General features: G+C 41.5%; 2 protein-coding genes across 4 annotated transcripts in view; one reads left to right on the top strand and one right to left on the bottom strand.

The window, feature by feature from the left end:
* The first annotated feature begins 621 nt into the window (after positions 1–621).
* Positions 622–10,369, top strand: ric8b (RIC8 guanine nucleotide exchange factor B). Of its 2 annotated transcripts, none has more exons than XM_010753984.3 (10): positions 622–826; positions 1,235–1,282; positions 1,359–1,991; positions 3,075–3,169; positions 4,662–4,812; positions 5,125–5,220; positions 5,365–5,509; positions 5,614–5,758; positions 5,847–5,966; positions 8,662–10,369. In XM_010753984.3, the coding sequence occupies exons 1-10, from the start codon at positions 743–745 to the stop codon at positions 8,768–8,770; spliced, it is 1,626 nt and encodes a 541-aa protein (XP_010752286.3). In that variant the 5' UTR covers positions 622–742; the 3' UTR covers positions 8,771–10,369. The 2 variants fall into 2 exon arrangements, with proteins under 2 accessions (XP_010752286.3, XP_010752285.3); XM_010753983.3 differs by having other exon boundaries at positions 5,122–5,220.
* Positions 10,178–19,786, bottom strand: part of si:dkey-103i16.6 (SIRT1 domain-containing protein) — a 13,588-nt gene continuing 3,979 nt past the window's right edge. The window contains exons 2-8 of one of the 2 annotated variants that reach the window (XM_019273652.2): positions 14,455–14,683; positions 14,042–14,254; positions 13,638–13,870; positions 13,286–13,386; positions 13,031–13,192; positions 12,738–12,950; positions 10,178–11,564 (exon numbers count right to left, since the gene is read on the bottom strand). In XM_019273652.2, coding sequence (XP_019129197.1) covers positions 11,364–11,564; positions 12,738–12,950; positions 13,031–13,192; positions 13,286–13,386; positions 13,638–13,870; positions 14,042–14,254; positions 14,455–14,675 — 1,344 coding nt within the window. In that variant the 5' untranslated portion in view covers positions 14,676–14,683 and the 3' untranslated portion in view covers positions 10,178–11,363. The remainder of the gene's footprint in view (positions 11,565–12,737; positions 12,951–13,030; positions 13,193–13,285; positions 13,387–13,637; positions 13,871–14,041; positions 14,255–14,454; positions 14,684–19,786) is intronic. The other variant, XM_027272586.1, reaches the window with a different exon arrangement.

Below are 19,786 nucleotides of genomic sequence, written 5' to 3'. Positions count from 1 at the left end.
ATCCTGGGAAGAACTTCATATTAAAACAATAATCACCACTTTAGGGTTTGACTTAAACCTTTACTTTTAACGGTGTACTGCTACTACTACTACTAATAATAATAATAATACAAAGGCAAGAGGACATCTTATAATAATCTGTGAGTCTTAAATTGTCTCTTGGGCCAGAAAGGTGAAAAAAAAACCCTTCTCAGATATCCTTGCCTTATAATTGACATTTTCTCTGCATGTTTCTGGTCATATAGATGCCATTTCTTTTGTCATTAAAATATTTTTTTCTACATTATTATTATGATTATGACACATTCCACCATGCTTTTCATACTTTAAATGTTTCACTAACAGGTGCGCAGGATTATACACCTGCATACTAAAAACCCTTTGGATCTGATCTTTTTCATCACATCACATCCCAAATTAGAGACAAACATCTTGCTCTTACAAATTAATTCATTCTGCCTGGAAACAGGGCTCAGGATATTTGTGTTTATTTATATTCTGCATTATGACCAGCAGACTGTTGTACATGTTATATGTGTATAGGAGTGAGTGGTGATGGAGACAGTCAGGGGAGTTTCCCTGATGACAGCAGCTGACTGCACACACACACACACACACACACACACACACACACACACACACACACACACACACACACACACACAAGGCTAGCCGGCCAGCTAGCTCGCTAGCTGCATAACACTCATCAGCGTAAGCATCCCGTTTTCTCCAGATATCCACCATGGATTTGAATAATATCCTGTCGCAGCTTGAGACCGCCGACGGGGAGGACATCGACAAGCTCCTGCAGCAGTATAACCGAGAGGTGAGAGTCGCTCTGCTCGTTTTTTTAATTTACGTCAACCAAAACAAACAGCGGCGCTAACGTTAGCTCAACGCTAGCAGGCTAAACAGCTAGCTTTGAGTTAGCCACACATCCCACAAGCTTGAGTCAGTCAGATAAATGTGTATTTGCGATGCTGCTTCGTCAAACATATCACAACAAACATGTGAATTGGACAAACAGGAGCTTGATGGGGTGTTTGCTTCAGTGCTAATGCTGCCTGTTTAGCTGCAGCTAAACTCAAGTTGTTTCTCGGTGGGGAGTATCTTGATATTTAATGTATGTCTGATCAAAAGATGTTGGTGTTTATTTGTCATAAATGATGATTAATGTGTCAGTGACCTGTCAGGAGTTGTTTGGTGTCCACAATGAGCATCTTGTGTGTTTCAGAACAGTCACACCTTCGCCTTTGAACAAAAGGAGGAAGCCCTGCGGAGTGTGAGTGTCCCAGCAGATGTGTATTAGATGATTTAAGGTCGCCCCAGTTATAATCTTTAATGTGTCCTTTTTGCAGAAGCTGTGTCAGAGTGTGTTGACAGTCCTCGGGAGACAGGTGCAGCCCAGCTGTCAGAAGACATGCCTGGAGACGCTCCGCATCCTGTCCAGAGACAAGCGTGTCCTCGCTCCTGTGGCCACCAGAGAGGGCATGCTGATCCTGGGAGGGATGGCGAGGCTGCACGTCGGAGAGGAAGGAGGCGACACGAACGAGAAAAGCTGCCAGGAAGATGCCCAGTCAGAGGAGGAAGAGAGGGTGGTGGTGGAGGCCTTGAAGTGCCTATGCAATGTTGTGTACAACAGTCCTGCAGCTCAGCAGGTCAGTGTAGACGTGCAGCTGGCTCACGGTCTGTGTGCCAGCCTGCGCACCGCCCGCACGTGGCACCACGAGGTGGGCCTGTTCACGCTGCGCCTCCTCTTCCTGCTGTCTGCCCTGAGACCTGACGTGAGGGCCGTTTTGAGGAGGGAATGCCACGCCCTGAGGCTACTGTCAGAGGTGCTGGAGCACACGCTGGATGTGCGCTGGGTCGGTCCCTATGAAGCCGCCCGTCCAGATCCACAGGCCCTGCCGATGCCTGCACAGGATAATGAGCGCGCGATGGAGGCGCTCAAGGCCTTGTTCAACCTCACGCTGTCTTACACTGGTGGTGAGGTGAGTCTGTAAGACTGTTTGTTACAGTAAAGGTCGTCATTTGGGCTTGTTCTCTGACTCATAAGTGTGTGGCGTTACAAGCAGGTCAGGACTGTCCTGGACAACAAAGATCAGCCAAATTAACCATTTGTCCTGCTTACATGAGGGTGTTTTCCAGCATTACGCTGCTTTTATTTAAAACACTTTCTCTCTTTCATAGGTTACACACACAGGATAAAAAATGTGCAGCTTTATGGCCGAATTTCACCGGGGCACGGATGTGACCCATACTGTGTGTAGTCAATGTTCAAAACTCCACCAGAAGCACCGCAGCACGTTTCAGAAGCTGTTTCAAGCTTTTCAATACGCTGCTGTCCTACGTCAATCTGCACAGAGCAGCTGGACCTAGAGCAGACACAGAAACGGCATAGAGAATCCGGTCGATCTCAAAATAAAACACTCTGTACCATAGAGAATCCGGTCGATCTCAAAATAAAACACTCTGTACCTCAAGTGATTGAGGAAAAATGACCAGATTTCAGCAAGTTAACAAAGCCTGGTGGCCAAAACACTTTTAAAACAGTCCTGGTGGCATCTGAAATGGATTTCAGCTTCATTCTCTGAATGAAATACTGTGGGGAAATATTTGGTCCACTTTGACCAGGTGTCAGGGTTATATTATATAAAATTATAATGTCTGATTCTCTTCTTGACGCAGTTATTCTGTCGAGTCACTTTCAAACGTGTGGTCTTGTCTAAGAACGTGTTTCAAACATGCTTGCCACATTTCACACAATTTGGACGGAAGGGGGACACGTGATGACTGCGTCTAACACAGTGTAAGTTTTCAGGATACCAAATTTACTTGTGAGGTTCAAGTTTGACCCTCGTCTCCACGTCTGATACTGTAGAAATCCAAACCTCCTCCTCCTTTCTTTGAGTCTAGACTGAAAGCTTTGCTCTCCTCTCTTTGCACTTTAGTCTGGTTGTGACGCCTCGTTGAATTTAGAGTTTGCCTCCAGGTTCCTGCCAGTGTTTTTCCTTTAAAACATTCAAACTGTTCGCTTTGTTTGTTCATGTTTTTGTACATGATTGATTTGACAGGAGGACGACCACCAGTTCAGACTCATCGCTGCCATCCTGCGTCATTTGTTGATGCTGAAGACAGAGACGGAGGACAAAACGGAGGAAGCACACAGGTGGGACGTCTGCTTTTCGCTGCTCTTCATGTTTTGACTTCTTTTAGTAAACGTGAACGTTGAATGAAGGTGCGAAACACAAAACAAGCATGAAATGTCCCATGATGCTTCAGTGTTTCGTCACCTACAGTATTTAGTGATTATGTGTTTAAGCAGAAAGCTGCTGTCAAACTTCATTTCAAAGTGATTTGCATGAAAAAGGCACGCAACGATTGACATAGTGCTTACACCACTCAGCAACTTACTTGTATCCATGTACTCCAGTGAGATTTGCATGTAAGCTCCCCCTCTGGACAAGCACTGAGCGTCCACTAAGCAGCTGCGAATGCTGCAAATTAAGACTGATAAGTCTGAAAAGCAAACTGCCGTGTCGTGGGAAAAACATTTTGGGCCAATCAGAGACGTTTCTTTGGTGCCTTGTTGGGTGTTTCTTCTTCTGTATGCTTGATCGATGTTGTAAAACTGCAGCAGCATCTTCTTCTCATGATAATTTAATGCAGGAATGTGAAGAATCTGAAATTTAAACAGTGTCATATAGAAGTGACTTGGCCTGTCGAGGCAGTGGCTGAACTGTTCATGGGAGTTTTGGCCTGTTGACCAACTCTGTTGTAGTTTGTTTGAATGGGAGTGTGCGTGTGTGTGTGTGTGTGTGTGTGTGTGCGTGTATAGACAGGTTGTTTTTATGTAGAAAACTACAAAACGACTGATTTATTTTATGTGCTTCACTCAATCTCAAGATTACACTACACCCCAGGACACAATAATTTAGTTCAATTTTATTAATATGAAGCCAAATCATAACAGCTCATGACACTTTCCATACAGCGCAGGTCTAGACTGTACTCTTTATAATATTATATCTACAGAGAATGAACAATTCCTCCATGAGCGAGCACTTGGCGAGCACAGCAGTAGCAAAACAATAGTTAACTATAGACTTTAACCCAAAGATGTCTTTCAATGTAGATCTTTACGCCACTTTCCTCTTCATGGTCAATAACAACCATGTTTATTATGTTCGTTATGAGCTACGAGCATCAGACCTGTGATATTTGACTGGAAGTTTTCACCTTATTTAGCAAACTTCTTTCCTCCTTTTTTTTTTCTGTCCAGCTATTCAGACAGCAGCGTTTTATTTTTTTTGAAATGTCACCATTTTATAGGTTCTCTCCTCGTCTCCAAAATCTTCCTCATTATTTGTCTCTAATTGGGTTTTGCAGGTCTTCTCAAACAGTACGACTATACACCGACCGTATACTTCATTAGGTACACCTGTGCAGTCTAATGTGATCCAATATAACAACTGTGCCATAAATTCTACTTTATGTTTACAAATGAGGTCTTAGTGGGTGTTGTTGTTGTACAGGAGTGCATTAAATTGTAATATCTACGTAAAACATTAGAAACACCTCTAAGATAAGATATACTTTAATGATCCTAAATTATGTAAATATCTGTACGTCATTAAAATGTTTTGTGTTTTTGTCTCCAGCCATGCCGTCAACCTGCTGAATAACCTGCCTGTGTCCTGCCTGGACGTGATAATCGACTTGCCTGTCCAGGGCGGACAAGAGAAATATGGTGGGAAAAACATGGATGCAGTCCAGAAGTTACTGGACTTCATGGAGAAAAGGATTGACAAGGTAAAGTTCATCCTCTGACGTGAATACAAAGAGAACCGGCAACATTGTTAACACACTGAAATCTGTTTTTATGCTATTTGTTAGTTAATCGGAAACTTTAATATTTGTTGTTATTGACACTAAGGACACAACAGCCCCGTTTAGACTGGTTATATTCCACATTTAACGCTGCAAAATAGAAATACATGACTTTGGTCTCTTCAGTCATGCATGTTATCGTTATCCTTAATATCACCCACAAAATGCACAACTGATTAGTCTTTCCACTGTTCTAGCTTGTGAAGTGTCTGTGGTTTGTGTCACTCCAAGCAGGGCTCCAACTACAAAGAGGGTTTGACTCCGGTGCTCAGCCTTCTGACTGAAGGATCCAGATACCACAGGGAGATCCGCAGATATATCAAAGCTCAGGTACAGAAGAAACCAACAGATTTGATCAAAGATGATTCTGGTGCATTTGCCGAGCACATTCCCTGCTGAACAGGATCCTCTCTCAACAGGATCCTAAACAGATGTTAATTACCTTTGCCTTACCTATAATCTCTGCATATCCAGGTACTTCCCCCACTGAAAGATGTGAAGATCAGGCCAGAGATCGGCACCACCACCAGGAACAAGTTGGTTCGCCTAATGACACACGTCGACATGGGTGTGAAGCAGACGGCTGCAGAGTTTCTCTTTGTCCTCTGCAAAGAAAGCGGTGAGCAGCATTTAAACACATCTTAACTACAGCATGGCTCATCATCCCACAAAAAAACATTTATACGTAACTTTTTAACCATGTGTATCTGTGGTGTCTTGTAGTAGACAACCTGTTGAAGTACACAGGATATGGAAACGCAGCGGGACTCCTGGTGGCTCGAGGACTTCTTGCAGGAGGGAGAGGAGAGACTCAGTACTCTGAAGATGAAGACTCGGACACAGAGGAATACAAAACTGCAAAACCCTTGTGAGTGATTATTATTAATCTGATGTCAGCTACTTACAATACAGTAATGTGTATGCATTAGTAATGTACACATATCTTCTTGTTCCAGCATTAACCCCATCACCGGCCACGTGGAGGAGCCGATGCCGAACCCCATCGAAGAGATGACAGAGGAGCAGAAGGAGTGCGAAGCCCAGAAACTTGTCAACATGTTTGACATGTTGTCAAGGTAAATATACTAAACTAGAAAGCAAATAATAATTATGGTAAACTTTATTTGTATTGTGTTTTTTTTTAAACAATGTTACACAAGAGATGAAACACAATTCACACAGAAATAATAAATATTTTAAGAAGAGAAAAAAAAACCTGATAGATTTAGCAAACCTAATCTCAGCAGGTAAGTCACTTCAGAGTTTAGCCTGATCACCTTCTAGTGACCAGTCAGGATCTGACCAGAAAGCCACAAGCTACATCTGATCTAAGTGGGCGCCCCGGCTCATGAGGGGGCAAGTTAGTAAATTTCTATACATATTTAAAGGCCTGGTTATGTACCTGGTTAATGAGGTGCCCTAGTGCACCTCAGCTCACCTGGTAAATCTCTTGCCCCATGTACTAAGGCGATGTCTTTACTGCCTCCTTTCTCCCCACTTTCCCTTTATCTGCAGCTGCATTATCAAATAAAGGTAGAAAAGCTCAGAAAATGTATTAAAAGTCAACAATAACATTTTAAAATCAATGCATAGAGGCAATTTGGAGTCTAAGAGAATCTGATCTAATCTTCAGTTGGCACTGGAGGGAAGCCCGTTTTAATCAATTATTAATTAACGTGTAGAGGAATAAAGTGTGCGAGCACAAGAAATATTTAGTTTTTAAATTTTAGAGGAATACTGTGAATGTTTTTTTATTTTTATTTTAATGGAGCACTTTTGTTTTTATAGAGAGGTGAGGAGAACTGGGGATGTTTCTCTAACATTATCAGCGTCTTGTCCCATGTTTATAAGTTTTTAGGCTTCACCACGATCCTAATCATGACGACGACACACATAAAGAGATACAAACGCCAGATTTTGTTCATTGAGAACAAGGCTGTAATTTATAAGAAAAAATGTAAAAGTGTTAGAACAGTAGATCTGTGTATGTGTATCTAGATCCACATGAAAATAAATTGAATGTTGCAGGACGGCTTGCACGACAGGTTTTTGAGATTTTTGGTGCTGAATTCAACAAATTTTGGCATCTTTATATAACAGAAAATTCAAGAGAAATCTTACAGAAAAAACCTGATATTTTGCCAACTAAGAAACAAACAAAAGATGCCACAAATGTCTTAATAATGAATTTAGTTTCTTTTGCAAAGGCGTGACTAAGATGATAAACTTTTTCTCTTTTGAGCAACTGTTGCTCAAATTATTCATATTATTTATTGTTTCCTCTGCAAAGAGCCCCGCTGTATTTGTGTTGACCTTTCCTCGGCGAGCACAGGCTAACGTTAGTCGAGCCCATACAAAGGTAACGGTGAGCTCGCTTCCTGCCAACCCGTTCATCAAAGGAGGAATCTCTTGCCGTTAGCTGCAGCTTCAATTAGACCTGGACTTTCAGCACGGCGCCGCATTCAGCTGCAGTAAAGGGAAGCTGCCGGCACGCCACTGCACCATCATTACCACCGCTCCGTTAATTATCACCTAATTGGCACACACGGCCGGCTTGTTGGTCCTGGTTCCTTTTTATGTGTCGCATTCAGGGTTTTAATAACACGTGTGCCCTGACTTTATTCTTCTCATTCTGAGGAGTCGGTCATTGGCCAGACAGGGTGAGTGAGTGGACTGAGACAGAGGCACAAACTAGACAAAGCAATTTGGGTGGAACGTGGACAGAGACGAAGAGACACGGGTGAACAAATGTGCAGACATAAGAAAGCTGACCTCGTCATTGTTGAGCCAAAGAGGGGGTTGAGCTGTAATGAGGCACGTGGCCCCAGAAAAGGAAGATTCCTTTTTTTTTCTCCCCAAAGCTGCTCCCTCTTTCTTCTCTTCCCCTGTAAAGGAGATGTGAAGACGCGGAGGTGCTTCCTCAGCAGAGGCTCTAAGGAGATCGGTCAGAGTCTTGTAAGAATGTGCTCTCCTAACTGCTTAACTGGTCCTCCAATTAGCACATATTTTGCATCCCCACCCACCAGCCACCCTCTTACATCTGCCAGACACCCGGATCTGTTGGGGAGGAGAGGAGGGTTTTTTTTGTTGTTGTTGCTCTAATTGGGAGAGATGATGTTACATGTTTTTTATTTGTTTTGTCTCATTAGTCCTCATTGTACCTCTCTGACTCTGACTAGTGATGTGAGGCTGTGGATCATCCCTGAAAAGATGCTGATATGTTTTCAGGTTTAACCACGCTACTACGAGTCTCCTCCATTTCCATTTAAAGAACTTAACCCTTAACATTTTCAGGTCTAAGGTTAGTTTAATTGCAGGAATCAGCAGGAATTACATGGCTGTTTATATTTGAATCTCTTTTAAATTAATGCAAATGGGTCCTTTTTTTTAAATCTTTGATGGATAATTCTCTGATAAATCATCTTAGAGGGAGTGGTGACAGACAGTGCAGGTATAATTGGATTAGGATGAAGGGGCAGCCGTGGCTTTGAGGAGATTAGTCTGAGTACTGATCCTGTAATTAAACTGCCACAGAGGAGGAGGGGATGGAGGGCAGAGAGGATGGCCAGACAGGGGCGAGTGTCCATGAAGAGGGGGAAGGGGTTTGTCGAGTGAGGGTCCTCGAGCTTTAGATGTAAGAGAGCAAAGATGTAGAAAGTGAAAGCCCTCTTAAGACTATCCTGATCTGAGCTGGGGTTTGTCTACAAAGTTTGTTTACTTGTTGAGATGTCTCGTCTAACCCTTCTCATCTTTTTCTTCTTGCGTCCGCAGGCAGAATGTGATCCGGCCAATGGGGGTCAGGCCTGATGGGACGTTAGCTCCTCTTGAGGAAACTCTCTGTGATCCACATGAGGACAACTCAGAATCGGACTCTGATTAGCGCACTGCACATCGAGGCCACATGTTCCAGGCTGAGCTCACCATGCCCCAACACATCTAAAGCTGTGTCCCATTTCAAGGTCTGGATCCTTCGAAGGGCAGTGCCCAGGAAGGTGGGGCCTTCAGAGGAGCGAGGCTGAACCTGAGTTTACTGTCACAGAAAGAGCAGAAGTCAGTCAAAGGAGCTACATGCTGTACTGATGTCTCCCAGCTAATCCCACTCTGTTAACTTAAAATGGATCGGAAGATATCAGTACAATGTGTAGATTGCCGGTCAAGACTACTCAAACCCAAAATGATGGACTATCACCAGGAAGTTGCCTTAAATAGATTTAGGTTTAGATATTAGTAGTTTTGTTTAACCAACATGGAACAAACTGCTAAATAAATAATGCTAATAGTAAATATGTCCATATAACTTGTGTTTATCTGTAAGTTTATGTCAGTCATCCATTATTTAAATGTGTGTTTTGGTTTAAATTAAATATATTTACAGTGACTGATAATCTGGCAAATATGACAAAAGTCACCTGAACACATAATTTTACAAATGAAAGCTGTGCAAATGATTGTGGGATACAGAGGGAGGTCTTTTTGGTCATCTCTAAGAAGAACATAGTGAGATGAGTAAAGCTTCCTCGTCGGCCAATTATGACTTACTCTGTGTAGAAATGTGACTTCTGATCATTCGGCCCTGAACTGGGACACAGCTCGACATGTCACAGGACACTATCGAGGCCCCGACGCAGCTGTAAGCCAAAGTGGACGTGGACAGAAAGACTCTGCAGTGGCATCATAATGCATAGAAGGCCTCCGTGGTTACTGTTGCACCTTTATCTTTTATTTTATTGCTCCCTAAGTTGAGAAAATAGAGGTAATAATATAATTCTGCTGGATCGTGTGTTTCTCACTTGAAGAAAAGTTTTTAAAGTAATTGGATCTGAATCATTCCTTCACCTGTGCTTTTGTTTCTCACTTTTTTAAGTTTCTCTTTGCGTTTTTCGATGATAGTGCGCCTATTTCTTGGTTTAAAATCACGTGGCCTGTCCAGTACGGACCCTAGGATTGATGTATATTTAGAAGTCTGGCAGTGTCAGTGTGGGTAGTTTTTAACTTGCAGCTCACAGCGAGTCTACACGGGGGTTGTGTAATTATCGCAGATGTTTCGCACCCGTTAGTTGCCAAGGAAACTTTCTGAATTCAGGGACATGAAACTTTTGATTTAAAATCAAGACTTAAGATGGAAAGATGCAACATTTTCCTGTGGTGGGTGGGTGATAGTTAACAGATTGTTTCTGCCTCTTTTGGACTCTTGACAAAGAAATGTGTAAACTGCAACAACTGTTTTCTTATCCACGTTACTTTTGCCAAAATCTGCATGATGTTGAATCAATTCTTGGTGATGTGATTTTTTTTTTTTTTCTAGATTGAAATTTTATATAAATCTACATATAAATTTAGTGTATGTACTGTATAAACTGAATAATATTTCTTTATGTTGGTACAATTTAATTTAACATAAAAAAGCTGCCAGTCCTGAAATCACAGATCAGATTCGGCCCCTGAACTGAATGTTCTGGTTTATTGATGCATTTGTTGTTTAAAAAAAAAAGAAAAGAAAAATCCAGAGGAAATGAGTCATTATTACAGGAACTGGTGACAGTTTGTGAGTTTAATAGTGAATACTGATGAGCACACTTCACCTCACCTGTGAATCACCACCACTGCCTGCCTGCTCACACTCAGAATAATGATTCAGAAAAGACAAATGAGAGTATTTTAATGATCTGGGCTTCACACAGGCACAAAAGAGGTGTGTCAACATTGAGTCGCCTTCCTGAATCATGTGACTGTTTGTTTAGCCATGAAAAGCTCACATACAGATGTCACAAATTAAATGGAAAAGCATCATTAAGTGTCTTATTGAGGTGTTTCTTCTTAAATCCTCCTCATCTGCTCACAAAAACAGTGTCTGTCTGTTTCTTTTTCCTTCAGGTTTTTCCCTTTTATTTGTCATCTGTGGATCAGTTAGCTCTTTTTTTCACTCCACAATCATAGTGGGATAAATCAAAATTGCATGTTAATCACTTATCCATGTGAAAAGAATGTTTCTTTACATCCTGTAAATAGCACCACACTTATTTTATGTAATGAGGATTCCACTGAAATGTTAATAAACTGGAGAATATGAATATTTGTCTTTTTTTGGGCACATACTACACAAACCTTATAAAGAAAGAGGACAAAAAGATGCTAAATACACAATACCTTTTATTAAATATTGTTTAAAATTACAGTGTTGTACTGATATAAAACATTAAAAGCCTGAAGAAACATTTACATTTTTGTTACAAGACTCGTTTGTTCACTAGTGTTCTGGTTGGACCATCCACCTCTCATAATAAGTGCTTTAAATATGCTTGTTGAGCTTGTATTTGATATGATTTCTTGATTTACATATGAACATAGTATGAACAACAGTTTTGCCACTAGTAGAAAATAACCATCTGAACAGTAACGCGTGTACAGTTAACAGTCTTGTCTAGAAGAAACTGGCTCAAACTTTTCCAGTGCCGTTTACAAAACATGCAACATCAGTTGCTCAGGCTGGATGACACAGAACTCTTGCTGTCCGTCTCCGAGTCGGTCTCCTCGCTGCCGCTGCTGGCTCCTCGTTGAGCTCCTGGTCTGGATTTGGATGTCTCCATCCTACCTGGAGGCTCTGAAACTCCTCTGCTCTGGCATGGTGTCTGTCCGCTCACTGATGGAGGGCTGCTTATCAGTGCAGGGATGTTCTGCAGGAAATGATTGCCATAGTCAGCAAATATAGAGCTCAGACATATTTAAAGGGGAACCCAATCAAATATTAAAGTTTCATGGAGACAAGCTGCACCGCAGAAATAAACATGTTTGGTCTCTTTTGCTAATTTCCCCGTTCATGACAACTGTACTATTTTTTTTTTTTTTCAAAAAGATACAGTGTGTAAGTTTTTTAGTGGCATCTAGTGGTGAAATTGCAGTTTGCATTCAATTAAAGCTCTCGCCCCTCCAATACCAAGTGTGAAGGACAAGCTATGGTGGCCTTCAAGTACCAAAAGAGGTTATTAGGTATTGAGGTTCCTTTAAATAGATATATTTAGAAATTGTATTTAGTTAGATATTCTGTAAAAACTATCACAGTGAGTGTCATTGTTACTTATTCTACATTGTGCTGGTGTGTTTGTTGATGTGCTAATGAAAGCTGAGATTAATGACGTAAAGTAAGTTAATCCATTGCGTCTTTATGTTGTCACTTCTTTGATGCAAAGATTGCTGCTCTCCTGGCTTTTCTTGATTCTCCATTTGTCGACAATGAACTTGTCAAACTTCAACAAAATATAATACAGTTAGCCATTAGCAACCAGCAAACTCACTGAAAACATAGTTATGCATGTTATATTCCATTTCTGCTAATAGATCACCCTAAAGGTTACACATTAAAACTTTAAGTCACCCTTTCAAATTATATTAAGGCTTAAAGTTATGTGTAATTAACAGTGTCACCATTTTGAGTGACAATTTTGTGCCGTTACAGGCTTCAGATCCACCCACGCTCCACGTCTTTGCCCAAATTTAAACAAACGACTCAAGTGATTCACTTGAGTCAGCGATGGTTGGGCATAGGTTGGTTGGGTACCAGATCTCTCTACCCCGCTCTAGGCTGCATTAGCTCCCACTAGCCTAAAGTACCCAAATCTCTGACTGAACTGTCTGTGATTGAGGTGCATTGTGGGCAATGTAGTTGTGTGTAGTAATTGCACCAGATTTGGTAAAAAAAAGTGCAAGTCCTGAAAGTGTCTCCACTGGCCAGGGTTTATATGTATAACATCACCAGAGCTGCTTCTGTTCTGTGTTCCCTACTTTCTGTTATAATTTCACAAATGATAACATTCATAGAATAAACCTAAAATTTTTAAAATGGGACCCACCAGTGTTTCCTGACTCCTCATCAGCTCTTCAATCTCATCGTTCCAGCCGAGCATTTCAGCAAACCTTCGCACTGTATCCTCCAGATCGCCCAGCTCCATGTGGTCTCCTCTCCGCAGTGGGACTTTCTCGAAGGGACCCACAGCGTGACGGTTCAGGAGGAGACGTGGCACTGTAGAGCGCACCGTATTCACCAGGCTGGCAAATGGCTCAATCTGAAAACAATGAGTTTTTGTTTAAATATAACTGAGCTTACACTGAATAACCGATTGAATGCAGATATTACAACGGTTACCTGTAAAGACGTGCCCATGATGATCAGCAGGTCTGCTTTGGGGAAGTCTTCAGTGTGGAGGAAATACTTCTGAGGAAGATCTTCTCCAAAAAACACAACATCAGGTTTGACTGTCGCAGCACAGAATGAACACGTGGGAACGTTGTCATTCATAATGGCATGCTGTGAAACAAAACAGATTACTGTGGCATCAGTGCTTCAAAGTGAATCACTGTATTTAGATTGACTGTTTTCTAACTACGGGGTCAGACATACTTTGGCCTCCGCAGCAGGGTACGGAGTGTAGCACAGGTGACAGGAAGCTGTGGCAAAACTACCGTGAGCTTCCACGAGTTTGTCATCTGGGATGCCGCACACTGTGAAGACAGTTATTAAATAGTATGACGAGACGAGCGGGGACATCTACTCCGAAAGACTAAAGCCTGACAGGAGATGTCACTCTACATAGGATCTTTCATGTCCCGTCACTATTGTACCCTGTGATGAAGACTTTGACAAAATCAAGACCATGAAACATTTTCCTGTCTTTGTAGGCAACCTTGGCTGGCTGTGGCTGTGAAGTGAATTAACTGTACAACCAAGTGAGTTTTTTTGTTCCCTCACTCACGTTTCTCCAGTCCGTCGATGTTCTGGGTGTACATTCGGAGCAGCAGGCCTTTGTGATGGAGCATGCGGATGAAGAAGTGTATGTAGTTGGGTCGGTGGCTGCCTGGATACAGAGCCTTGGCCAGCGAGAAGAAAGGCTGCGGGTCATTGGAGAAGTAGTCGATGTTGAAAATGGCTTCTGGGTAAGGGATGTTGTACTTCTCCAGGTTTGCGTAAAGACCTGTTCCTGGAGTTCTGAAAATGCAGAAGTACAGACATGGTACACGTTTAAATATCTGTTTAAATTAAGGAAATCAGCGCCAATCTGGTCCTGGATCAGATTAACTAAACATGTTTACACTGTTGTGACACTGAACAATATACAATAAAATAAATAAATAAATAAAAAACTCATAGTAGAGAAACCTGAAGTCAGGGATGCCGCTGGCTGTGCTGATTCCTGCTCCGGCCACCACCACCACATTCTTACAGCGACCGAGCTTCACCAGCCGAGCCACAGAGGCCAGACCGCCTCGGGACTTGGGCTTGGCAGCAAACGTAGTCGGACTGCCCTGATCAGATCTGGAGCCAGAGGACTGACCAGCCTGCACAGGCTCACTGCTGCAATCCCCAACATGACTGTAACAAGGATTTTTTTTAAAATCAAATTCTGTGCTTCAGTTTGAGGAAATATATTTTTTAGCCAAGCTAGTGGCATGGCTCTTGAAGTGTTAGTTACTTTGTGAGAACAGTATTGTCTCTGCTCTTTTTATCTTGTGTCATTTTTCCTTCACCATTTATACAGTTTTAAAAATAGTAAAACTGTAACATGTCTTCACCTCGCAGGCAAACCGCCCTGTCCGCTCACACTCATCTGACTGAGGTCCTGAGCCAAAGCGGAGTCCGTCTGCTTCTTTCGTTGTTTTCCATAAATCCCCGGCCCGGAGTCCTTGGTCTCTGCGGGGTTAGTGTGCCTCGCCTGGGAGCTGGAGCTGCGAGTTATCCTGGTGACCGGAGGCTGGGGGGCTTTTTTATCCCAGCTGGGCCTGGACCTGTTCATTCCTACACCTGTTGACAACAGGCACAAAAAAAAACTCTAAATGAAACATCAGTCATGAGCTGTGATGCAAGTTTCCTTTCCTGTTTGAGATTTAATTGTGATTTTTAATTATGCAAAATGGAAAATAATGGCTCGATTGCTTGTTTAGTTGCAGTAATGAGACTTGTTTTCAGTGATTTCCACTTTCTCTCCCTCCTTTCTTTCTTCTTCTGTGTCCCATATTTAAAAATCTGTTATACTCAAATCACTGTGGCATCCTTTTCTCTTCACTCCCTTCACACAGAGAGGAGCTGAAATGTTTTAAAGCTGTCAACTGTTGAACAAAAGGTAATGACTGCAATATATTTAGCAACCTCCCCCTCCTCCCTCTGCCCCTCAGCAGCTATGCTAATACAGTCCACAGCTGTGGCAGCTTTACTGTTCAGGGAAAGCGGAGGGTAAAGTCGAGCAGTGTGGGGTGGGGAGAGAGTTAAAAAGAGTGGTGGCAGAGGTGAAAGGGAGCCGTAGATTGACTGTGTGTCAACAAACCCAGCTGGGAGAGAAAAGAGGATGCCCCCTAACGGCCCCCTCAAACTGAGGAAAAAGAGGCAGAAAGAGGGAGGGAGGGGGGTTGCAGAGATAAATGATACGGAGGCGGGATTCAATAAAGAGTGAACAGAGGAGTAGAAGAAGAAGAAGAGGAGAGAGGAGGAGGAGGGGGGTCTTCTTTCCCGAAGCTATTCTAGGCCTTCAAACAACTTCCATGAGGAATGAGGAGTGTGAGTGATCAGGGAGAGGCTGCGGACAAGGAAACAAAAGAGCTACAACCCATAAAACATGACTGCCTCAGAGGGCAACAGGGAGATAAGACGAGCTTTTCTCCACCAGCACCTTATCGCCCTCCGGAGGGGGATGAGAGAGGAGGAGAGGGGTCACCGGAGGCTTAGGGAGCAGCAACATGGCTGGGAAAACATCGGTGTTTGGATTATGAAGTGAGGGGACAATATAGTCTCAAAGCTTTTCTGCTTCATTAATATTTAAAGAAAATTAGTTATTAACCAATTGTAGACCACCGTTTGAACCATCTTTTTTTTTAATAAAAATCCTTACATTCTCCAAACTACTTTAATTTTAGGCACTCAATCTTCTTTCACTTTGCCACCTTAAAAAGGCTGAAACCCCCACATTACTACTGTGTTTTTTCTCCTTTGCACATCCCAAAGAACTATTAAAAACAGCGGGAGGGTGAGGGTCTCGGCTTTTGTCTGGGCTCCTCTCAAAAAGACACTGCTGAGTACAGGCAATAAATCACCGGCCCAGTTATTAAGGTCTCACACAGATGGTGCAGTGAAGCAGCAGACCCGATACGTCAACGTGATCAGACCTTTCTCTCTAAATCACATCTGGAAAAGTTAGCACTGAAATGAAATAACTGAAATAATTTGACCTAGAACAAATACAGCACATGCATCAGGTGTATTTGGATATTTACTAAATTAAGTTTGACTCATGGGAAAAAATGTTAAGAGAGAAGAGAAGCAGCAGCAGAAGAAGAAATCTCATGCACAGGTGCACAAAGTGAATGTCCACTTTTTTTTATCTGATAAAGACCTAATTGTGCCACAAATGCTTATATTCTTTAATGACAAATAAATCCCTGTATAAATGACAAAAGGCTTAAAAAGGATTTGACGGGCCCCCCTCCTCCCTTCACACCGCTTGTTCTCGCAGCTTTCCACAGTTGAAAAAGCCTGAGCCCAGTGTATCCAAGTGCTGGACCACCAGAAGTGTAGCTGCTCATATGGAGGGTTACAGTTATCTAATTAGGACAGCCCTACAACACTGGGCACAGCTCGGTGCTCTCCATTACCACCCAAAAAGTCAGGCTGATGGATAATCCTTTTACAAGAGAAGAGGCTGCAGGGACCAAAAGGCAAAACAGCAGGAAAGAAGTTTGTGTCACTACAACTAAATGCAACAGAAGAAGCATGTCATTTAAAAAGGGGGGAAGACAAATAAATACAATACTGTAATTTCTACTTCTATCTCTGTTTATTCTGATTAAAATTGAACCTGATGTCTAAAATTATACATTTTTTTGTTTGTTTTTTAAATTGTCGGTTAAATGACATAAATTCGTAAATGTCAATCAGCAATGCTTCGATTTAGTTTGATGTTTGCGCACAGTGTTGTGTTTTGATAATTGGACTCATCGAGAAACATGTGAAAAGTTTCTAAAGTCGATCACTGGCCTGTCTCATTGGAGCTGTTTGATAAGAGACTTTTTATTTGTAACATCATCTTTATGATAAAGCAACACATGCAGAAATCACTCACATGCTCCTGGATGAAAAATATTGTTTATAAAGCAGACATATTGACTTTTCATGTTGGGTAAATAACAGATTTAAATAATAACATGAATAACAGCTCAACACATTTAGCTGCTTCAGTTTCAGGTCCTGGTTTTTGTGTCTCACTTCTCTGGACTTTTGAAATGAACAGAGCCACCGTTAATGTTATTAGTAACACCTGTGCTTTTTCTATTATGAATAAAAACAAAATGTCTGCCATGAAAAAGACCAAAGAAAAAAGATCAAGCACAGTTTATACACACAGACACAGTTAAAAAGGGGTCTAAACATGCAACAGTTTGATTTCATCCCCGCCTGTTTGTAAACGTATTTTTCGGTTAATTTCCTATACTGTTCAATTTTATAAATTGACTTATCTTTTAATATACTTTTTAAAATATACAAACAACCATCTGTAACAATTGCGAATTCAACACATCAACAGGTCTGTTCATCAGGAATCTAACGAGACAATTAAACTCCTCTAAATGTCTAAAAACTGCACGCAGAGATCTAGTTCATCCAGTGTGCGGTCTTCATTATGTTAATATCATGTAGAACTAAAACAAGTATTTCTTTTCTGTGAACACCAAAAGCAACATTCTATCTATTTTTATCTACATTATGTGGTCAAGCCAAGTTTTCTTTTTTTTTTTTAAATATAGCCCAAAATCACAATTTGCCTCAGGGGACTACAATCTGTACAACATTAACACGACATTCAACACCCTCCAACCTCCAGGTGAGGAAAAACTCCCCCCCAAAAATCCCTTTTAACAGGGAAACAATGGAAGAAACTTCAGTGTTATAAACCTAAAAGCCCTTCACTAAACTGAAATAAAGAGATGATGCATCAAGAATCAGATCCTCTGTCAGCATCGGCAGCGTCAGCTTGACCCTGCGGACAGTTTCTGGAGGAGTTGAGTGTTGAAAACATCTCTGGAGTAACATGTCAGCTGTGTTTTAAAAGGAGATTTGGTTAAGTTTAATGAGGGGCTTTTCCCCTGCAACCCCAGCATTTAACACTCCACTTACAGCCGAATTGAGGACAGCCGACTTTGATCTCCGCTGCCCCCCTCCCACAACACAGGGATGGCAACAGCAGCCTGGTCGCCATGGGAACCTCTTCATTACTTAGTTGAGAGGCAACAGCTCTCCGTCCTCCGTCCCCACCTGCTCACTAATGACATATTACTCTGTGTAGCATCTTTGTTGCACTCTCAATTGACACAAAGCAGCGAGTCCTAATTTGTGTTAGTATATTGTTTGCGCACACAGAGGGGGAAGGAGGGCGGCGGAGAGCTAATTTTGCCCAGTGGGTCGATGGCTAACTAATGACTCTTGTCCTGTTAACTCCTCTGAGGACAAATCAGCCCTAAATTAAACACCAATAATGGGATGTGATGTTATTTGTACATTCATGTGGATTCTTCAAGAGAGCTGAGATCGGAAAATAAACAGTGAAAAGGTCCAACTCGGACAAAAATATGTGAAGCCACCCCAGTCATCAAGAGCTGCAATAAACCATTGTTTTCATTAGCAACTAATCTGATGATACATTTTTAGATTAACTAAGTAACTGTTGGTCTCAAAATGTCAAATGTTGCTTGTCTTGTTAAACCAACTGTTTTAAATCAATTAAAACGCATTTTAAATCCACAATGGTACAAAAATATTAACATTTGAGAATCTGGAACCGACAAATGTTTGTTTGATAAATGATCAGAACAATAAAACTGATATCAAAACATTTATTTTATAGTTATTTCTTTAGTTGTCGGTCAACTAATTCATTCTTTAGCTAATCAAAGAGTCAGTGTTAGTTACAGAGTGAGCCTTTAGAAAACACTTAGAGAGTTTACTTAGTTAGAGTTACTTGGTGTGTTGTCGAGGACACATTGCATTCAGGTCTTGCAGATGAGCTACTAACACTGAGGCTACACTGTCTCCTACTGGAAGCTGAATCTCATTACACATAAAAACATCAATTTATAAACACAATCAATGCCAATCAAGAAAGCATATTACAGAAACACGAAAAGAAATTTTGTGGTGGACATAATTGTTTTTAGCTTTTTATACATTTTTGTGGCAAATTATGCAATTAACTAAAAACCGTGTATTTGCTGTGTGTGCAGATGACCATTTGTATCTGGGACATGTAATGAATACAGGCACGACTGGGCCAGTTATGTTAAATATGTTAAACATGTTTTAAGATATAAAAAAACATGAAGTATGATTAATGTGGTAAGACTCCAGCCTGTATTCAAAGGCACAATGCTGTGACATTGTTCTCCCTCTTCTGTGTCAAGGCATTTCATTCTGCTGCAGGCTTCTTCAGCTACAGAGAATCAGCATGTTGAATGGTGAGCGCACCGAGCACAAAGAAAAAGAGAAGCTGAGTTTTTTAAGTACAACTGGAATAAATGCAGACATTTGTGTGGAAAATAAATCTTATATTATTCTCTTCAATGCCCGTGGTTGTCTTTTTTTTTTTTTTACAATGTGTTTATTAAATTTTTTTATGTTAACATTAGTGGTGTCAAAATTAACGCGTTAATTTTGTCGATTAATTTTAAAGAATTAACGCGTTAAAAAAAAATTAACGCAATTAACGCGGTTTTGTTTACTTCCGGTGGCGGCCGCCATTTTGGATGTGGCAAAGTAGAGCTTTGTTTCCCAGATATATTAGTGTGTGTGTGAATGGGTGTATAAGAGGCATTAACTTAAAGCCCTCACGGAGACTGCGCCCTGGGCGGTCGCCCACATTGCCCA

Source organism: Larimichthys crocea, chromosome XXI, assembly GCF_000972845.2.
Source record: "Larimichthys crocea isolate SSNF chromosome XXI, L_crocea_2.0, whole genome shotgun sequence".
NCBI lineage: Eukaryota > Metazoa > Chordata > Actinopteri > Sciaenidae > Larimichthys > Larimichthys crocea.
This window is presented reverse-complemented; position numbering and strand designations above follow the sequence as displayed.

What these genes read in the sequence shown, in the direction of transcription:
- ric8b (XM_010753983.3), top strand. Translation starts at nt 743, where the DNA reads ATGGATTTGAATAATATCCTGTCGCAGCTTGAGACCGCCGACGGGGAG. An exon ending in AGGAGGAAGCCCTGCGGAGT is followed by an intron (nt 1,283 to 1,358) that starts GTGAGTGTCCCA and finishes TCCTTTTTGCAG; the next exon opens with AAGCTGTGTCAGAGTGTGTT. An exon ending in TACAAAACTGCAAAACCCTT is followed by an intron (nt 5,759 to 5,846) that starts GTGAGTGATTAT and finishes TTCTTGTTCCAG; the next exon opens with CATTAACCCCATCACCGGCC.